General features: G+C 34.0%; 4 protein-coding genes across 9 annotated transcripts; 3 read left to right on the top strand and 1 right to left on the bottom strand.

The window, feature by feature from the left end:
* Window positions 1-3,663: 3,663 nt before the first annotated feature.
* Window positions 3,664-6,762, top strand: LOC106369167 (protein WVD2-like 5). 5 transcript variants are annotated; one of them, XM_022698118.2, is made up of 9 exons: window positions 3,664-3,876; window positions 4,541-4,753; window positions 4,836-5,072; window positions 5,170-5,210; window positions 5,346-5,417; window positions 5,535-5,634; window positions 5,718-5,789; window positions 5,870-5,971; window positions 6,047-6,762. In XM_022698118.2, exons 2-9 carry the CDS (start codon window positions 4,547-4,549, stop codon window positions 6,509-6,511), a joined length of 1,296 nt encoding a protein of 431 aa, XP_022553839.2. In that variant the 5' UTR covers window positions 3,664-3,876; window positions 4,541-4,546; the 3' UTR covers window positions 6,512-6,762. The 5 variants fall into 5 exon arrangements, with proteins under 5 accessions (XP_022553839.2, XP_013664832.2, XP_048636254.1 ...); XM_013809378.3 differs by having other exon boundaries at window positions 3,668-3,863; XM_048780297.1 differs by having other exon boundaries at window positions 3,678-3,887; window positions 4,540-4,753.
* A 541-nt stretch (window positions 6,763-7,303) lies between these two features.
* Window positions 7,304-8,952, bottom strand: LOC106369070. Its single transcript, XM_013809204.3, has 3 exons — window positions 8,371-8,952; window positions 8,000-8,175; window positions 7,304-7,519 (listed from the first exon to the last, which is right to left on the bottom strand). The coding sequence occupies exons 1-3, from the start codon at window positions 8,803-8,805 to the stop codon at window positions 7,384-7,386; spliced, it is 747 nt and encodes a 248-aa protein (XP_013664658.3). The 5' UTR covers window positions 8,806-8,952; the 3' UTR covers window positions 7,304-7,383.
* Window positions 8,953-9,717: 765 nt separating this feature from the next.
* On the top strand, window positions 9,718-12,646 carry LOC106368979. The gene is made up of 6 exons (XM_013809102.3): window positions 9,718-9,961; window positions 10,045-10,177; window positions 10,258-10,361; window positions 10,699-10,843; window positions 10,944-11,087; window positions 11,164-12,646. Exons 1-6 carry the CDS (start codon window positions 9,921-9,923, stop codon window positions 12,490-12,492), a joined length of 1,896 nt encoding a protein of 631 aa, XP_013664556.2. The 5' UTR covers window positions 9,718-9,920; the 3' UTR covers window positions 12,493-12,646.
* A 233-nt stretch (window positions 12,647-12,879) lies between these two features.
* LOC106371307 (probable polygalacturonase At3g15720) lies at window positions 12,880-17,114 on the top strand. Of its 2 annotated transcripts, XM_022690592.2 has the most exons (8): window positions 12,880-13,674; window positions 13,764-13,910; window positions 14,056-14,226; window positions 14,328-14,535; window positions 14,665-14,755; window positions 14,876-14,984; window positions 15,057-15,170; window positions 16,694-17,112. In XM_022690592.2, exons 1-8 carry the CDS (start codon window positions 13,540-13,542, stop codon window positions 16,964-16,966), a joined length of 1,248 nt encoding a protein of 415 aa, XP_022546313.2. In that variant the 5' UTR covers window positions 12,880-13,539; the 3' UTR covers window positions 16,967-17,112. The 2 variants fall into 2 exon arrangements, with proteins under 2 accessions (XP_022546313.2, XP_048636263.1); XM_048780306.1 differs by lacking the exon at window positions 15,057-15,170 and having other exon boundaries at window positions 16,694-17,114.
* Window positions 17,115-17,231: the final 117 nt, after the last annotated feature.

Genomic DNA, 17,231 nt, shown 5'->3' with positions numbered 1-17,231 from the left:
AACCCATTCTTGATAAAAGCTTGGAGATCGACATGTAAATCTTAAAACAAGGTTCTTAAAGTTCTTGTACTCTCTATAGTTTGTTAATCCCTGAGTGCTGAACACTTGCAATATAGGCTCGTTGTCAAAACTAGAAACTATTCAGCTGATAGAAGCTTCGCGGTTTGATGATGCGCACGAGTGGGTCAAACTAGTATGTTTTGGGGTCAGATGGAAAATGTTATAATGTTTAAATTTTATTTTTCCTGTAGCACATGATAGTTTTATTCAGCACATTTTAGAAGAGACACTAAAGCCATCATAAACTATCTTACAATAAGTATTGCTTTTACTACTTACAATATTTCATTTGTCTTCTACCTAAGCTATTTATTAGCGAATATTTAGTTTCATCAAATGGGTAGAAGCTATATATATAGTTTTGTGTAAATAGTTTAGGTAGAAAACAATTGGAATATTGTAAGTATTAATAAACTATTAGTTCATATTCAGTCTAAGAAATAAGTAATGTCACATTTCATTTGGTTTCTTAAGAAAAACAAATTTTAATTTGAATTAATTATCTAGGCCTACCACAAGCTTTTGGTAGTGTGTAGAAATGTACATGTGGGTGCATGTATTTAGTTATGAACACTTGTGGTCTTTACTATTTTGCATAAAATGGGAAATGTTGTAATTTATTAACTTCTCTTTATCTATACAATCCAAATATGAATATTGTTGATTGGTAAAAAAAAAGCGGCAACTATCTATCTAATTGTATCATCATACTGGTGGTCTACAAGACAATCAATTTGTATTTACATTTCTACAGTCGTCAAGTTGTATATCGAGCTGGTTAGGTCATGTGTCTTAAGTCGTCTTCAAGTTTATTTTAGTTTGATTGTTACTTTTGAAAAGTATATTTAAAACGTATACATTTAAATAACAGATAGTGCAGATTCCATGAGCTGGCTTTAATATTTCTGATGATTAACAGGATGAGTAAAGTTCCCATTTAAGAGTAAAGTATGTTATAATAGTGTGGGGAATAGCATGGTTCACCTTATTAAAGCGACCCAAATAGATTGAAATATGTATAATAATTAACGAAAAGTTTATACTGTTTGATTAAGAAAATGTGAAGTTCTTTTTTTATTTGTTAATACCAATGGATGTTGGAGAAGGTCACGTACCTCTTTCTCATTTGTATGTAAACCAATATGTAAAAAGTAACCTAACCATATCCAAAACCCCCTTAAAATCCGGGTTTCTTTTTCTATTAGCATATGTTTAATTTGGACTTGTTTCCCACATATGTTTTCTTCTATTTTTGGCCAACCACTTCTGCCTTTTAGTTCTTAAATCCTAAGCTTCTCATATGTTCTTAAAATATCCCATCTAAATTCAATTAGTGGATTTTACCCAAAACTGTAATATTATGAAAATATGTGTGAAAAGACTCAAAGACTAAGCTAAATAGTTTAACATCCTGAGGATCTTGTGATTTTACCATCTATTATTCACCTGATTCCAGACCTTTTCTTTGAAAGCTATAAATATTAGCTAGCACTGTACCCATTCCATTCAAAATTAAAGATTCATTAAAAAAAAATATTAGCTAGTATATATATTTATATCTTTTACTGATTTTCCACTATCTTGATATATAGTTTTAGACAGACCAAAATTTAACTCAAATTGCTTCAAATAAAAAAAAGAGTGTTTCAGTCGCGTATGGTTTGTTTTTTTTCTCCCCAAGTTGCATATGTCTTATAGTTATAGACTTGTAGTATATAAAAAGAAAAATATTAAAATTATCTTTTAGTTTTAACAGTGGAAATTAGGAAAATACTATTAGTTCCATAAAACCTCCACTCTCCCCATCAATCCCACGATTAAAATATAAATAAACCGCCGATTAACCGTAATTTCACCGATGACGTGGCAATTAGATTAGTCGTTGTAATCTATATTATTAAAACTGAAGTACACTTTAGTAATGTTTGGAAACATGAATAGTACTATAACTGAAAATTGTTTGGAAACGAAGATAGCAGTACTACATTAATTGTATTTCCATATTTCACTCATATTAATTATATTGTCTTAACAATATTTTACATCATTAATTATATTACCATAATAATAATAGTGTGGATTTTATTTAGTAGTTAATCAATATTAGTTTTGTGTCAATTATAAAATCAAAAAAGTAAAATAACTGAGTTTTGCATAAGGTTAAGCGTTTGTTTTAATTTGTTTTACTATAACATTTTTTTTCAATCAGTGGAAAATTACGTAGCCAAAAACATAATTCAAAAACATGTTTAGTGAATAAAATCATAACTTAAATCAAAATAATAAAAATGAATTACATTCATTGTCACTTAATTTTCCACTCAATATAATTGCTTACTAAATAAAAAAAACTCTTTCAGTTTCACTTAATTTAGCAAAACACATAAAAAATATCATTTATATTAGTTTATAAAATCAGTTAGGCATGAACACTAAATATCCACTTAGGTACGAGTCGTTCCTTTCGGGTATCGTTTTATTTTGTTTTAAAATTACTCACTCCTTGAATATTATAAATTTATGTGTAGGTTTTGAGTTGAATTTTTTTGAGTCTGGATGAGTTTGGTTCTGATGTATATGACCCTAAAATATCTAAATAACCAATGTATTTGAAACGGGTTTGGATATTTGTACCAAAAATAACCATATTATCTGATTCGATCCGGATCTTTTGAATACAATTAGTTATATTACGACATATCTAAAATATAAAACACTAATTATGAAAAACAAATATTAATGTATAAAAATATAAGTATAGTTTTATTTTAGTAATTTCATTAATTATATTACTTTAACAATATATCACATCATTAATTATATTTACCGTAAAAGTAATAATGTAGATTTTTATTTATTAGTTAATCAATATTAACTTTGTGCAATTATAAAAAAAATAAAAATGTAAGATAACCGAGTTTTGCATATGGTTAATAGTTTGGTTTAATATGTTTTACTAAAACTTTCTTTTGTCTTAGTTCCAATTGGTGAAAAATTACATAGCAAAACACATAATTCAAAGGTATAGTTTATATGAACAAGATAATAATTTAAATCAAAATAATTAAAAAGTATTACATTTATTATCACTTAATGTTTCACTTAATATAACTATTTTATTAAATAAAAAATTCTTTCTATTTTTCTTATTTTTGCCAAATATATAGAAAGAGTTTTCTTTTTAATCTATTTGCAAAATCAGTTAAGTATGGACATTCGGATACTCATTGAGGTACAAGTTGTTTCTTTCGGGATTAATTTTTTTGGATTTTTAAATTAGGCGCCATTTGGATATTATAAATTTATGTATGATGCTTGAGTTGGATCCTCTCGGGTCTGAATGATTTTGATTTTGATGTGTAGAAATATAAAAATATTTAATTAACCAATGTATCTGAAAAGAGTGTATATTTGTACCAAAAATAATCTTATTACCCGATTCAATCCAAATATTTTGAATACAATTAGTTATACGACGACACATCTTAAATATATAACACTAATGATAAAATAACAAATAATTTATAAAACCGTAAAAATTAACACCCGCACGGGCGTGCGGGTCAATCTCTAGTAAAATATTAAATGGGAGTTTTGACATCTCTATTCACATAGAGAAAAAAAAAAAGACAAGAACAAAAAAAAAACTTGAGTAGACAGAGAGAATCCATCCCTCACAAAACCCAAAACCGAAAAAAAAAAAGCACTCAAAGAACAAATCGAAATCTCAAAACTCTATGAAACCTCGTCTTCCTTAGTCTTCTCCTTCGATTTCACCTTCAATGGATGCTTGATTTGCTCTGGTAACTGCGTTTGGTGAGTAAAGATGTGCGTCTTCGTGTTTTTTTTGTTTTGTTTGTTTGTTTCTTTTGGCCTTGTCTTTTTTTTCTTTGTTTGGTTGCTGTGAAAAAACTGGCGGAACTTCTGAGGAAAGTTATCTACTTGTGTTCGTTTCTCATTGCTTGGTTTAGAGTGTCGGTAGATCCAAAGTTGAAACTGCCATCACTAGTGAGCTTCAGTACCACAAGATTTAGATTTGCTTTTTTTTTTTTTTTAATTCCAGATTAAATTTGTGTTTCTCTGATTTGTTTACTTAGATCAGTTAGTTATGGATGAGTAAGCTAAGTGAGTAGGTTTTGTCTTTAATTTGATCGACCTGGTTTTGTACGAATCCATTTACTTAAGAGTAGCTGAAGCCTCTGGGTATTGGACAAGAAGAGTGCTTTTGATGTTCAACACTTCTAAAATGTTGTAGCTTGAGTCTTGGTCACTTGTTTCACTTCATAAACCTTACAAAAGCACTTTGATTTGATTTTTGTTGAAACATGTTTGATTGATTTACATTACAATGCCTGGGTTTCAAGTTTGTGTTAATTCAAGTGAATGCTTTTTAGGTAAAATTTACTTAATATTTCTGTTCATAATCTTTTCTGTCTCTTCACTTATATCAGTGTGAACTCCATCTTTGTTGTTTTGTAGTTTTACTATGGATCTGGAAAGTGTCATGGCTGCTGATGGGACGGACTTTGCTCTTGCAAATGGTGGTGTAGCAGTGGAAGATGTTGGTGTTGAAGGAAATGGTGTTGATTCTGGAGAGACCTTGGATACTACTTCGGATAGTCAGAATGAGAATTCTGGAGATAGTTCCAATTTGGATGCAGTTGAACAGCCGCCCAAAGAGGCAGCAGCTGAGGTTTGTAACTCCTGGGTGGTTTTGTCTACTTGTCCTTTAGATAAACAGATATGATTAACGTTTGTGTTTTTGTCTCTTTTAGGTCACACAAGGTGTAAATGGAGAAGATCCAAAGCATGTTAAAGGCGAAAAGGCTCAACGGAAGCTTAAGCATGAGAAACTCCCAGGTGGTAAGAATGTTCCATCGGTACATGTCAAAAAGAACAAAGGTGCAGTTGCTAAAGTGGCAGCATCGAATGGTTCTGTTGCTCCTAATGCTCACACAACAAAGTCTCTTAAGAGCACATCATCCAATGGTAGAGCGGCTAAAGTAACAGAGGTAATCTTCTAGTTTATTTGCATATTCTTGTGTGATCTGTTTTTTCTTTTCTTTCGAGCTGTTGATTATTTCTGATGTCTTCTTTTTTTCATATCAGCATGGGAAGCAAGACTCTACACCAGCTGAAAGCACCACTGGGTATTGAATCCTCATTTTTTTTTGAAATCAGAGTTTCTTTCCATATCAGACATTGGTTATATGTCTTCTCATCAGTATCATTTAGTCACTTAGCAATCGTTGAAACTTGGAGATTTGTTACTCTCTTTGATACAGGGACAAGGTGAAACCAAAGCCTCAAAAGAAACAAACCCATGAGACATCTGAAGATGATACTCAGTCTTCTAAGTATTTCTTTCACCTTTATCTTTACCATCTCTTCTTTCTTGTGTCAAGCTGAGACAATTCTTCATCTGAGTCTCAGTTTTAACAATTTATGTTGATTATAACTTTCTGGTTTCACAGTAGCCCCAAGGCAGACGATGGCAAACCTCGTAAAGTTGGCGCACTTCCAAATTATGGATTCAGTTTCAAATGTGACCAACGGGCAGAGAAAAGAAGAGAGGTTTCTGTTCTGAACTTTTGATTCAGTATAGTTGTCCACAAACTTGTTTAAAAGTAATTATATTTCTTTAACATACGGTGCAGTTCTATGTTAAGCTTGAGGAAAAGACTCATGCGAAAGAAGAGGAGATTAACAACATGCAAGCCAAGTCCAAGGTTTGTCTTCTTTGTCATAGTATTCTCATCGACCTATTATTGTTAAAGGTTAAAACAAAAAACTCGTGGCTCGCTCACAGGAAACAGAAGAAGCTGAGCTTAGGAAGCTGAGGAAGAGCTTGAACTTCAAAGCCACACCCATGCCTAGCTTTTCTCAGCCGCCCAAAACAGAGTTAAAGAAGGTATTTACTTCTCCTCTCTTCTCAAAACCATAATCTCACTTTTTAATAAAGTACTAATTCTCATTGTTATTGTAGATACCACCAACAAGACCCAAATCTCCAAAACTGGGGAGAAAGAAGACTGATGCTGAAGAAACTCAAACCCCTCGCGTCGGTAGGCTGAGCCTAGATGAGAAAGCCTCAAGAGATCACCCAGCTGCTAAGGGAACTGCGGCAACGGTTGATCCCAAGAAGCAACCGTTGCGCAAGTCACTTCCAAGATTGCCATCTCAGAAAACAACTCTCCCTGATGGAAAACCAGCCGCCACAACCTCAGCAAAGGTGAAACCTGAAAGAAAGAAACTTGAAAAAGATGCAGAAACTCAAAGCCAGTCTTCAAATCCCAAAGAAGAGGAAGCACAAGTGACTGCATCACCCAATGCTGATGGAGAAAAGGACTCGCATGAGACTGTGTCTCCAAGGATGGATGAAGACAGAGTGGAGTCTGTTGAGGTACCTGAAGCGGTTGCTGTTGAGCATAAAGAGCTCTGTGTTAATTAAGGAAGACAAGAGGAAAAGAAAGCATGTAATAGTTATATATATATCTTCGACCAAAACTTGTTTGAGAAGAAATGGGTAAAAGAGTGAAAAGAATCATTGTGTTTGGTTCTAAAGGTTGTTGCTTTTTTATATATTTCTATGTTTGATGGTGTAATGTTTTTAATCTTTTATGTTGTATTTTGATGTCAAGATCTTTTCTTTTTTGATGTTTTGGTTTCTAAAAAGTGAATATTCAGGAGATTTTCTTCGTATGCTCAGTGTATTCTTTTTTTCGTATGCTCAGTGTATTCTTTATCTTTATTATTGTGCCATTTCTTTTGTTATAGTTGGAGCATCTTTAACATAGTAAACATGGAGTATAGATTTTGACAAAAATCTAATATACGTGAAGGTGTAGACAGAAAATTTTAATAAACATTCTTGCATAAAGAAAATATAATTTCTTGATATTTGTTCATATAAACACAAAAAGGTTCATTTCCTTATTGCAAATTGCAACGATAAAAGTTCATTTCATGCATGCATCGACACAACACACAAACGACTTGACTTGAGCGTGACGTCTCTAGCAACCATTGATCAATAATTGATTTTATTTTTGACAACCAATAATTGATTCTATCCAGAGCCCATGACCAATCCCAATTCACACCTTTTTTAGCTCTAAGCCTATGGACACAAACCACTTTTATCTTCTTTGAAATATCACACTTCGTCACAATAATGCATCTTTGGAGTCTTGATACTTGGTTCGTCTCTTCCAACACATAAGCATCAATCAATCTACCTCAATGTGCAAAAGATATTTTATGAATAAACCGGACTTCAAATTGTTATTATATATTACACCGGTTTAAAATCAGCACCAAGGGTCAGGACATAACTGACACAGATGGGTTATATGTAGAGAAACCATTCTCATATTTACTTTCTTCCTCCCCTTCTTCTTCCTCCTCTTCCTCTTCTTCAGTATCCCATAGAAACCGAGCATATGAGGCAAGAACATGACTGCCATAAACACCATTTATCAGTTATATTAGATTTATATTGATCATGATGAAGTAACGCATTATCTACTGACTACCGCACACCACATAAACATTGAAGATGCGCAGAGAAAGAAAAAAAGTCATATGAATGAGATGTCTGTCATTTTCAATAATGTGACCAATCAACTTCTTCAAAGGTTGGATATAGAGCGAATCAAATTTGATCCACAAAATCATTTACGTGAAATGTTATCTTACTATTCCCTTTCAACAATATCATTCCTATTAAAACAATCAATAAAGCTGCCCATAACAAATACTCAATGGCCCAATATCTCAGCAATCTACCAAAAATGGATTAAAAAACTTGTGAAGTTTGCATCTTGGATATACTTTAAGAAAAACCCAAATCCAAAGTTAGAGACTTTACTTGCATATATATCAGCAGGGTTCTAAGCAGATACTGAACTGTAACAAATATAGTTATGTTTCTACTCACCAGTCATCAGGAGAAGATTGAACAGCTTGATCAAAGTAAGACTGAGCACGAGCACCGTCTCCGTGATTCTTCCATATCAAGTCCCCATACATAGACAGCATCTCACCATCTCTCCCATCTTCAGATAACATCGCTCTCTCACAGTACTCCTCTGCTTTTCTCTCATCACCCTTCACCTGCACAATATTAATACACCAAAATTAGCAGATTTAAAACCAATCAAAATACTGAGAGAAATAATATTAATATTTTAATATAGAGAAATAATACAGACCAAGTCCAAGTGTTAATTAGACGACTCATTACACTATAGTTTAGCTTTTGTCTTTATCTTGTCTCTATATATACATACGGTGTTTGTATATGTATACCTCTTTGAGGAAACGAGCGTAGTTAGCGAGAAGAAGAGCATCTCCAGGATAACGTTGAATCATCTCTTCGTAGTAACCATCAACGCTTCCACCTCCACCTCCCCCTCCGCCGTCACCTCCGGCACCACCGTCTCCACCTCTACCGCCAAATCCACCGTTAGAACCTCCCTGGTGGAGCATTGATCTCTCCAAGACCTTAGAAGACGCCGCGTCGTCGTAGTAGATGCTTGACGCTTTGGTTCTGCTCTGAACCGCTCTCATCTCGTGGAGGTTTCCGTCTGAAGAAGCTCTGGGCATCGACTTACATCCTCGGAGAGAAGCAGAGACTGGACGAGCCGTCGTTGCAACGCGAGCTCCGTTTGTGCAACGAGGAGCTGGGGATTTTTGGGCGGCGCGTAGGTTAAGGTCCAGTGACGACGCGCTTCTCAGGATCATCTTTTAGTAATCTTCTTGTTTTTTTAGTGGAGTGTGTGTGAGAGAGATGAAAGATATTTATGAGACTGAAAATATCATGGAGTGAGTATACGTTCTTATCAGCCCCGCTATTTGTTATTACTTTCAAATTGACCCCAAAGTTTCAATATTTATTAATCACATCCATGAATTATTAATTAAGGCAAAATTGTGGAATTTGGTTAATCTAATTATTCTTGTCTAAAAAGGATAATTATTCTTGTCGGGAAGTATTTTAATGTAATTTGATTGGACGCAGAAGCACGTAAGTTAAGTGGATTAAGGAATTTGATTCTGCCTAAACAAATAGGCTTAAAGGCGAAATCCTTCGCATCTTTAGCCGGTTTCCACGGCCTTAATCAAATCAAGAACATGGACACAAGCGTTATTCTCTTTTTAAATTAATCGATGAGGAATTAAATAGCAGACGATGGATTTGGACAATTAGCAATGATGTTTTTTGATGTCCACATATTAGTCAACATATTAATTTGTTTGTTAATACCTATAACAAGTTGAAAACATTTACTAATGCATACACCGTAATATCAAATCCAATGTATAAAAATGAATCGAACATAAACGAAACAAATGTAAAATATTTTACAAACATTTCCGACAAAATTAGACAAAAAAAAAACATTTCGACAAGAGAAAGAAAATCGGTTAAAGAAAAAGCTTAAATAAACCCGTCGGTGAATTAAATTCCTTAATTGGTGCAGTTATACAGACTCCATGCAGTGGGAGTGGACCCATCTGCACCAGATCATTCCACCCAATTCCACTAGAACAACAACAGCTAGCTAGCAGAAGCCAGAAGGTATCGATTTGATTCCTCACTCACCACCTAAAAAGAAAAATTAAATTAAATTCCCCAAAATACCCTTTATAACGTTAACAACAACAAAAGGTCAAAACGTAGTCGTATCACCACCACCTTCATGTTCTCCACTCAGCTTGAGATGCGGTTGCCTTCAATTTTAAAAACCCACAGCTGAAGAAAAACGCCATTCTCTCTCTCTCTATCACTCGAGCTTCCGTTTTACGGCGGATCACAATCGGAATCTTAACCGTCGTTGTTGCGAAACGATCTTACGATGTTTGACGGTATCTTAGGCCGCGGATTCGCTCCCAAGGGGTTTGTTTCTCTTCTCTCTCTCTCTGATTAACTCTTTTTAATGTGCGAATCGCGATTTGATTGTGTGATTTGTGATTCGGCAGGAAGCCACTGATAAAACTGACTAAGAATCGGATCGATGTTCTTCGGAGGAAGAGGACTGCCACGATCAAGTTTCTCAAGGGAGATTTTGCTGATCTTATCTCTAATAGCCGTGACGTCAATGCTTATACCAGGGTAACGTTATCGTTCGTTAGAAGGATTGATTTAGGGGATTCAGATTTGGTTTTTTGATGATAAACGTTTGAGATATGCAGGCGGGAGGGCTTCTTGATGAACTAAGGCATCTCTGGAATCTTGATTTTGTTGAGAGCACTTGTGATTTCGTGTATAAGCAACTCTCCACCATGCAGAAGATGGAGTAAGTGTTCAATGCCTTTTGCTTTGAGAATATTTTATGATTCTTGAGTTAGCTGTAACATAGTTATGAGTAGTTGAGAAATTTATTGTAGATTCTCTGGCATATCAACTTGTTAGGTTTTATATTGAAGAATGATGATCAGGTTGTTTGGACTTTTGTTTTTAAATATTGAATTGAATATATATAACGAAAGTCTTTTGGCGTTTTCCTACTCACATTGTTCTTGTTTGCTTAGTGATGTGGCTTAGTTAAACATTCTCAAAGATAGTTTGAGTACTTTGTTCTTTATGGAAACATTATTATGTTTTGATTAGTTGATTTGCGCTTGCTTTTCCAGGGAATGTCCTGAAGATTGTCGTGAAGCTGTGTCGTCCTTAATGTTTGCAGCCGCTGGATTTTCTGAATTGCCTGAGCTGCGTGAACTGAGGCAGATGTTTCACGAGAAGTATGGAGATTCACTTAGTGTGTTTGTCAACCAAGAAGTAATTGTTTTTCTTTTCTAATGTATTATTTCTCAGTTAAAACTCATCTTGAAATCTTATACAGCATGTATGGTTAAGCACGTACTGTTTTTTTTTATAGCTTGTTGAGAATATGACATCAAAGCCATTTTCTTTGGAGAAGAAAGTGAAGTTGATGGAAGATGTTGCATCGGAGTATGCTATTCGTTGGGATTCTAAAGCTTTTGAGAAGAGGATCTTGAGGCAAAATGGTAGTTCAGTAAAGGTATGACGAATAGGGACAATAAACTGAAATATTTGGAACGTCACTGATTTATGATTTTTCTCATGGTCATGAACAGGATACCACTCACGAGAAGCATAAGTCTTTAGACGGAAGCGTGGCCTTGCCATCAGAAAGGAAAAAGGATGTTGCATCAGAGAGAAGAGATCCTTTCTTTCGACCGGATAATTATCAGAATGGTCTCAGAGAACATCAGCGTGGGCTAGCATCTAAAAATAAGTCAGATGATGTTCGTCACGCCTCCAGATCGGAAAGCAAGGACGATAAGGCAGAAAGGAACGAGTTCCATTTGCAACCGAATCACAAGTCTTCCAGAGGAAGACCTCAACCTATTTTTAACGAAGGTGACACTATAGTGATGAAGATCAAGCGTGAGAATCTCGTTCAAGGGATTGGACATCAAAACGGTGAAGCTGTTGCTGCGCCGAAGAAAACAGAGGTGACAGAGAAACACAAGCGTAGCAGCACCAAAACAGAAGACAAGTTAGTTCTTGGCTTCAAGCAAGAAAGTTTCTTCAAAGGCTACAAACATGAGAATGGTGAAGAGCATGCGCCTCAGAAAGTGGAAGATAACCTCTCAATGCCTCCAAAGCCAAGGTCGAAAAGAACACCATCTATAGATTCAGTCCGTAGACATCGCAGCGATCACGAGAGGAGAGAAAACACAGTTCCTGTACGAGAGGGCACAGAAAAAGATTCATCTGCTGGTAACATCAAGGTTGGTGGAGATGGATATGATCCAGCAAGGAAGTTTGAGGAGCGGGAAGCGGAGAGAATGATGAAGTCCCTTCCCCCACCTCCGTATGTTAAACCGAGTGGTAAAGCAAAGATTGAAAAACCTGAAGCTTCAGCTAATCCAAAGGCTCGGTTTGATGGTGAAGAAAGAAACTGTCCAGACATTGATAAAAAGGTTTCTGAAGCAGGTCAGCATCAAGTGAATGACATAGATGATCAATCTCTGAAGCGGAGATCTAGTAGAAGAAAGCACATTATACAATCGAATGATGGTGATGATGATACAAGAAGCAGCAGAAGAAGGGAACACTCAAGGAAAGGCCTCCAAGTCTTAGTAGATGAAGATGAGAAGGACAGTGAGGAAAAGATGATGGATAAACTTCTTATGCATTACAGTAAAAAGCCTTCAAGTTATGAAGAATCTAAAAGCAGACGTTCACATCGTAGAAAAGCAGAAGGTGAAGAGATTCATCATCCCGCTCGGTCACTCAGTCTCCCCAGTGAACAATTTGCCGGACCATCTGAACCCGCAAAGACGTTTGCTCGTGCCGCCTCGTTTCAGCCAGAACGTAGTGAAGCTAAGCACGTTCACCCCAAGTTACCTGACTATGAGGATTTGGCTGCCAGATTTGCAGAGCTAAAAGGAAGGTAAATGTTTTGAGCAGTTTATGAGCTTAGAGAAACATAGTGTCTGTATGGAGATTACATATTCTATTACCCATTACTCACTTCTTACTATTACTTTACCATTGTTGGTCTGACACATTGTTATTGACCCCAAAGAGTTATTGATCATTTGTTTGCTATGTTGGGCTTCATTTAATAGTTTATAAACAAAATTGAAAGGATGTGTTTCTGTTTAGAAGAATGGAAGGCGGTTACAACACTAATTATTATTGAGTTATGTGTTTTCATCACTATTTAATCATAACTTTGAAATATAGGTTCAATTAATCTAAAACGACTTTATAAACTAAAAACCAAAGATTAATATGTAAAGAGAAGTTTTATCTTAATATTTATCCTCTTCATTATTTAAAAATCTATAGTTAATAATAGTAGAGTTGTTGAAGCAAACTATATTAATTAATAACAATCTACAAATCGTTATATAGAAATTAATTAAGGCTTTCAGATAATGTTCTAATTTCTATATACAATCAGTTTTCCAAACTTTTAAGATCCCGAGCTAACTCTTGTTTTTTTTGTTATAAAGTTCGGAGTAAACTTATTCGTGTATAGTAATCTAGTTATCTTAAAATTTGTATATAATCTTTTGTTGTGTGCAGTCAAAAAAAAAAAAAAAAACTTTTGTTGTGCTAGCCTCTTAAATGATATCAGATTATACTGTGAACGTGGCATGTATCTTGACATTTTGACATTTTGACAAGTAATCAAAAATCTCATAAGACTATCGAGTCTCAAGTTAACATATAAATATACACATATATTATCAACATAATACACTGTATTTCCAAGTTACAAAATTTTCCAAATGTTTGTTAACTTTAGTAAAAAAAAAATATATTGTATTAACCTACACCACGCAAAAGACATTAAAAACATTGTTATATAATCTTATCTTCAAGACAATATTCAAATGGTGATACAATACCTTTTCTTTCCCATTGATTTCCTTTTATCATTTTCTCATTTTATTTAAACATATACATACAATTGTCCCATATTTTCTTTTACTATGAAGTGTTTGAAAACATTATTCTCAATGATTATACTTGTATCGTGTCATCTGGAATACGGAGATGGCCGGAGGATTCTAAGGATCAAAGATTTCATAACTGATACTAACCATAAAAACGTTGACTATTCACAAGTAATTGATCTCTTATAACTATTGATCTGTAGTTAGATTCTTTTCAAAAGAACAAACGTAATATGTTAAATTTATCATTTTAAAAAAAGGTATTTCAAAAAGCATGGAAAGGGTTATGCGAAGGTGAAGGTGAAGGAACTGGCGGGTCATCGCTAGTGATAAATGAGAATGAAAAATACACTATACAACCACAACTGTTTGAAGGTCCATGCGTATCTTCTTACATTCATATTCAGGTACTCTGAACACGTTATAAATCCAACTGACTTATATGAAGATCCACATACCACATGCAAAAATTGTTATCCATTCACACATATACACATGTATTACATGATTCACATATTCACATACATGTATAATTTATTTTTCTGGGGTAAGATCGATGGGAAAATAGAAGCGCCGAAGAGACCAAAACAGTGGGGAAACAAACGAACTGAGAGTTGGTTAATGTTCAAGAACGTGGAGAGTCTCTTCATCAACGGCTCAGGTGTCCTTGACCCCCATGGAGAAAATTGGTGGCGATCTGTTCGTCACTCTAAACGACCCAGAGTAAGTCACCTTTCCACCATATTCCTTTTCACTCTCTATATATAACAATGTAGTAAATTTTATTGTAATATACATTATTCTGTTGTGTGTTGCATGTGCAGACACTTAGCTTTAAGCAATGCACCGACATAATATATAATGGGCTAACTCAATACAATAGTCCAAAGAATCACATTTCAGTCTATGGTTGCACCAATGCAACTTTATCAAATCTTACTTTGCTAGCACCCGAGAAGAGTCCAAACACTGACGGCATTGGTATTTCTCTTTCACACAATATTCGTATCTTAGACTCGTCTATCCAAACTGGTACTCTTTAATTCTTCTTTTTATTTGAATTTGAAAATGAGTTTTGTTTACATTACATGGACTGGATTTGAGAAAATGTATGATAAACTCCTTCTTTATGTGTCGTTATATTTCCTACATACATATTAGGTGATGATTGTATTGCAATTACTGGCGGGCGTGGTGGTTCTTCCGACATCAACATTACTCGTGTGGCATGTGGTCCAGGTCATGGTATCAGGTTTGTAGATATAACAGCACAAAGAGATTCAAATTCATCCATATTTGACTTAAGTTTCATGAAAATTATTTTAAACATTAACTTGTTTATCATGTCTTAAAAATTCAAAATAAAATGCAGCATTGGAAGTTTGGGGAAAGGTGATATAGATGACACTGTTGAGAACGTGATCGTAAGAAGCTGCAGCTTTTGGGGAACTCAAAATGGGGCAAGAATCAAGACTTGGCATGTAAGTTTTTTGCAACCAAAATATTATATTCTTCTGAAGAGTATATATAATATTGAACCTTGCATATTTTAGGGAGGAAAAGGGTTAGCCAAGAATATATTATTTGAAAATATTACGGTAACAAATACTAAATACCCCATAATCATCGATCAACATTACTCTAATGGTGGCACTGGTCATGTCAAGGTAATATTCAAACTATATTAATTTTTACTAGAATTCTGTATACAAATCACATATAAACCTATATAATATAAGCTAAGTTTTTTTTTACATCTAGTCCTGCAAACTAGACATCTTAAATGGATGATAAATCAAATTCGATGAAATATTGTTACTGTACTAACCAATTGGTAATAAAACCATATGACTAAATTACAATATGCTTCACCTTTGGTATCTTACGATCACGACATAAGTCTGCAAATCTTTTATTTTTTTGCTAAAACATAAGTGTGCAAATCTTACAATAGTTTTCCTTTAGGTATGAATTTTACGTTCAATTCTGATGTAGCGGAAGCTACGATAGGATAGAACTAGAGATCCGTTGATTCTGAGAATACCCGGAAAACTACGATAACACAATGAATCCTATTTAGTCTGAGAATACCTAGGATCAAAGTCTTCTTGATTCGTTGAGAACTCTCGAGTTCTAGCCGTAACAAGGAAATAAAAGGTTTCAAACCTCTCTTTTATAAAATATCAATATCAATAATCTTCATACAAACTTAAGCCTAGACGGCTATATATAAGAAATCATAAAACCCTAAAACATTAAAGATAATTCTCCAAATAATAAATAAAACACTAAATAATTAAGATATTTATTCTAAATATCTATCTACATCATTCTCTCCGGGTTGGATAAGATTCGTCATCGAATCTTGATCGTAGTCTTCGAATCCAAAACGTTTTCCAAGAAAAACTCTTCCTCAAATCTTCAATAGCATGTTTTGCACGATTTTTGCACTGATCTGTTTGTAACTTGAATCTTCACAAATCCGTTTTCGCACAAAATTTGCACCCAACAGATTATTAAGATTCTGCACAAAATCTTCACCAATACGATTTTGCCCTAACTTTGCACGCGAAATTTCAATGAAACCCTCTTTGAAAACAAAGTCAATATGAAGGACATCGTCTTCATATATATCATAGATTGGATCACCATAGATCTCTCGATAGATCTCATGGTTCTCTTCTCTTTCAACAAAAGACTTTCGTCCAGGATAGGATAGATGCTAATACTCATCATGACATCCAGAATCGTCTTCGATTGAAAAATCAAAGGAACGCAGCTCTGATACCAACTGATGTAGCGAAAGCTTTGTAGGATAGGACTAGAGATCCGTTGATTCTAAGAATATCCGGAAAACTAGGATAATCACAAAGATCTTATTTAGTCTAAGAATGCCTAAGATCAATGTCTTTTTAAATTCGTTGAGATCACCTATGATCTAGCCGAAAACAAGGAATAAAGAGAAATCTCTTAACTTTTTATTAATTAATCAAAAACTGCATACAAACTTAAGCCTAGACGGCTATATATATAATAAAACCATAAAACCCTAAAGCAATAAATATAATTATCTAAATTTAAAATAATCAATAAAATAAATAATAAGATATTTGGAAATATTCCAAATACTTATCTGCATCAAATTCATATTTTTTATTGAACGCATATATATGTTTTATGAATATTGTAGGGGAATGCGGTGAAAGTAAGCGACGTAACATTCAGATATATTGAAGGGACTTCAGCAAGTAAAATTGCAATAAAGCTAGACTGTGATGAAAATCAAGGGTGTCATAACATCGTGATGGAACATATCAAACTCACATCTGCAAAGCCGGGGAAGAAACTCTCTGCATATTGTAAATTTGCAGATGTGAAAGCTTCATTCGTTAACATCCATATAAACTGTGGTTTATATCCTCAACTTTTGCTGTTGTTTTCTCCTCTTCCAAAAATTATTTAGGAACATATACAAAGGATATTTTTTAACTAAAAGCAATTAGTTATTTGGATAGAATCTACTAATAATAGCAATCTCAATTAATTATATACAAATTTATATTTTTCATCTAAGAAAACATAGATATAAATAAAGTATTTTATTACTTCAAAAGTATATTTTATGTCATTTAAAAATATTTTTAAATGTAATATTACTATTTTCATTTTTCAATTCGTTTTTTTTAGCTTTGTAAAAGATTTCTTTTTTTATTATATGTATATGTTTT

This window comes from Brassica napus, chromosome A1 (genome assembly GCF_020379485.1).
Source record: "Brassica napus cultivar Da-Ae chromosome A1, Da-Ae, whole genome shotgun sequence".
Taxonomy (NCBI): Eukaryota; Viridiplantae; Streptophyta; class Magnoliopsida; order Brassicales; family Brassicaceae; genus Brassica; species Brassica napus.
Note: the sequence above shows the minus strand (reverse complement) of the source record. Positions and strands in the feature narration are given on the sequence as shown.

Coding starts and splice junctions, on each gene's coding strand:
- LOC106369167 (XM_048780289.1), top strand. Junction 5,073..5,169: donor GAGCGGCTAAAGTAACAGAG/GTAATCTTCTAG, acceptor TTTTCATATCAG/CATGGGAAGCAAGACTCTAC. Junction 5,418..5,534: donor GATGATACTCAGTCTTCTAA/GTATTTCTTTCA, acceptor CTGGTTTCACAG/TAGCCCCAAGGCAGACGATG.
- LOC106369070 (XM_013809204.3), bottom strand. CDS start 8,805: ATGATCCTGAGAAGCGCGTCGTCACTGGACCTTAACCTACGCGCCGCC. Junction 8,176..8,370: donor ACGCTCGTTTCCTCAAAGAG/GTATACATATAC, acceptor AATATTGTGCAG/GTGAAGGGTGATGAGAGAAA. Junction 7,520..7,999: donor CAATCTTCTCCTGATGACTG/GTGAGTAGAAAC, acceptor TGTTTATGGCAG/TCATGTTCTTGCCTCATATG.
- LOC106368979 (XM_013809102.3), top strand. CDS start 9,921: ATGTTTGACGGTATCTTAGGCCGCGGATTCGCTCCCAAGGG. Junction 10,362..10,698: donor TCCACCATGCAGAAGATGGA/GTAAGTGTTCAA, acceptor TTGCTTTTCCAG/GGAATGTCCTGAAGATTGTC. Junction 11,088..11,163: donor AAAATGGTAGTTCAGTAAAG/GTATGACGAATA, acceptor GGTCATGAACAG/GATACCACTCACGAGAAGCA.
- LOC106371307 (XM_022690592.2), top strand. CDS start 13,540: ATGAAGTGTTTGAAAACATTATTCTCAATGATTATACTTGTATCGTGT. Junction 13,675..13,763: donor AAAACGTTGACTATTCACAA/GTAATTGATCTC, acceptor TTTTAAAAAAAG/GTATTTCAAAAAGCATGGAA. Junction 15,171..16,693: donor GTGGCACTGGTCATGTCAAG/GTAATATTCAAA, acceptor TGAATATTGTAG/GGGAATGCGGTGAAAGTAAG.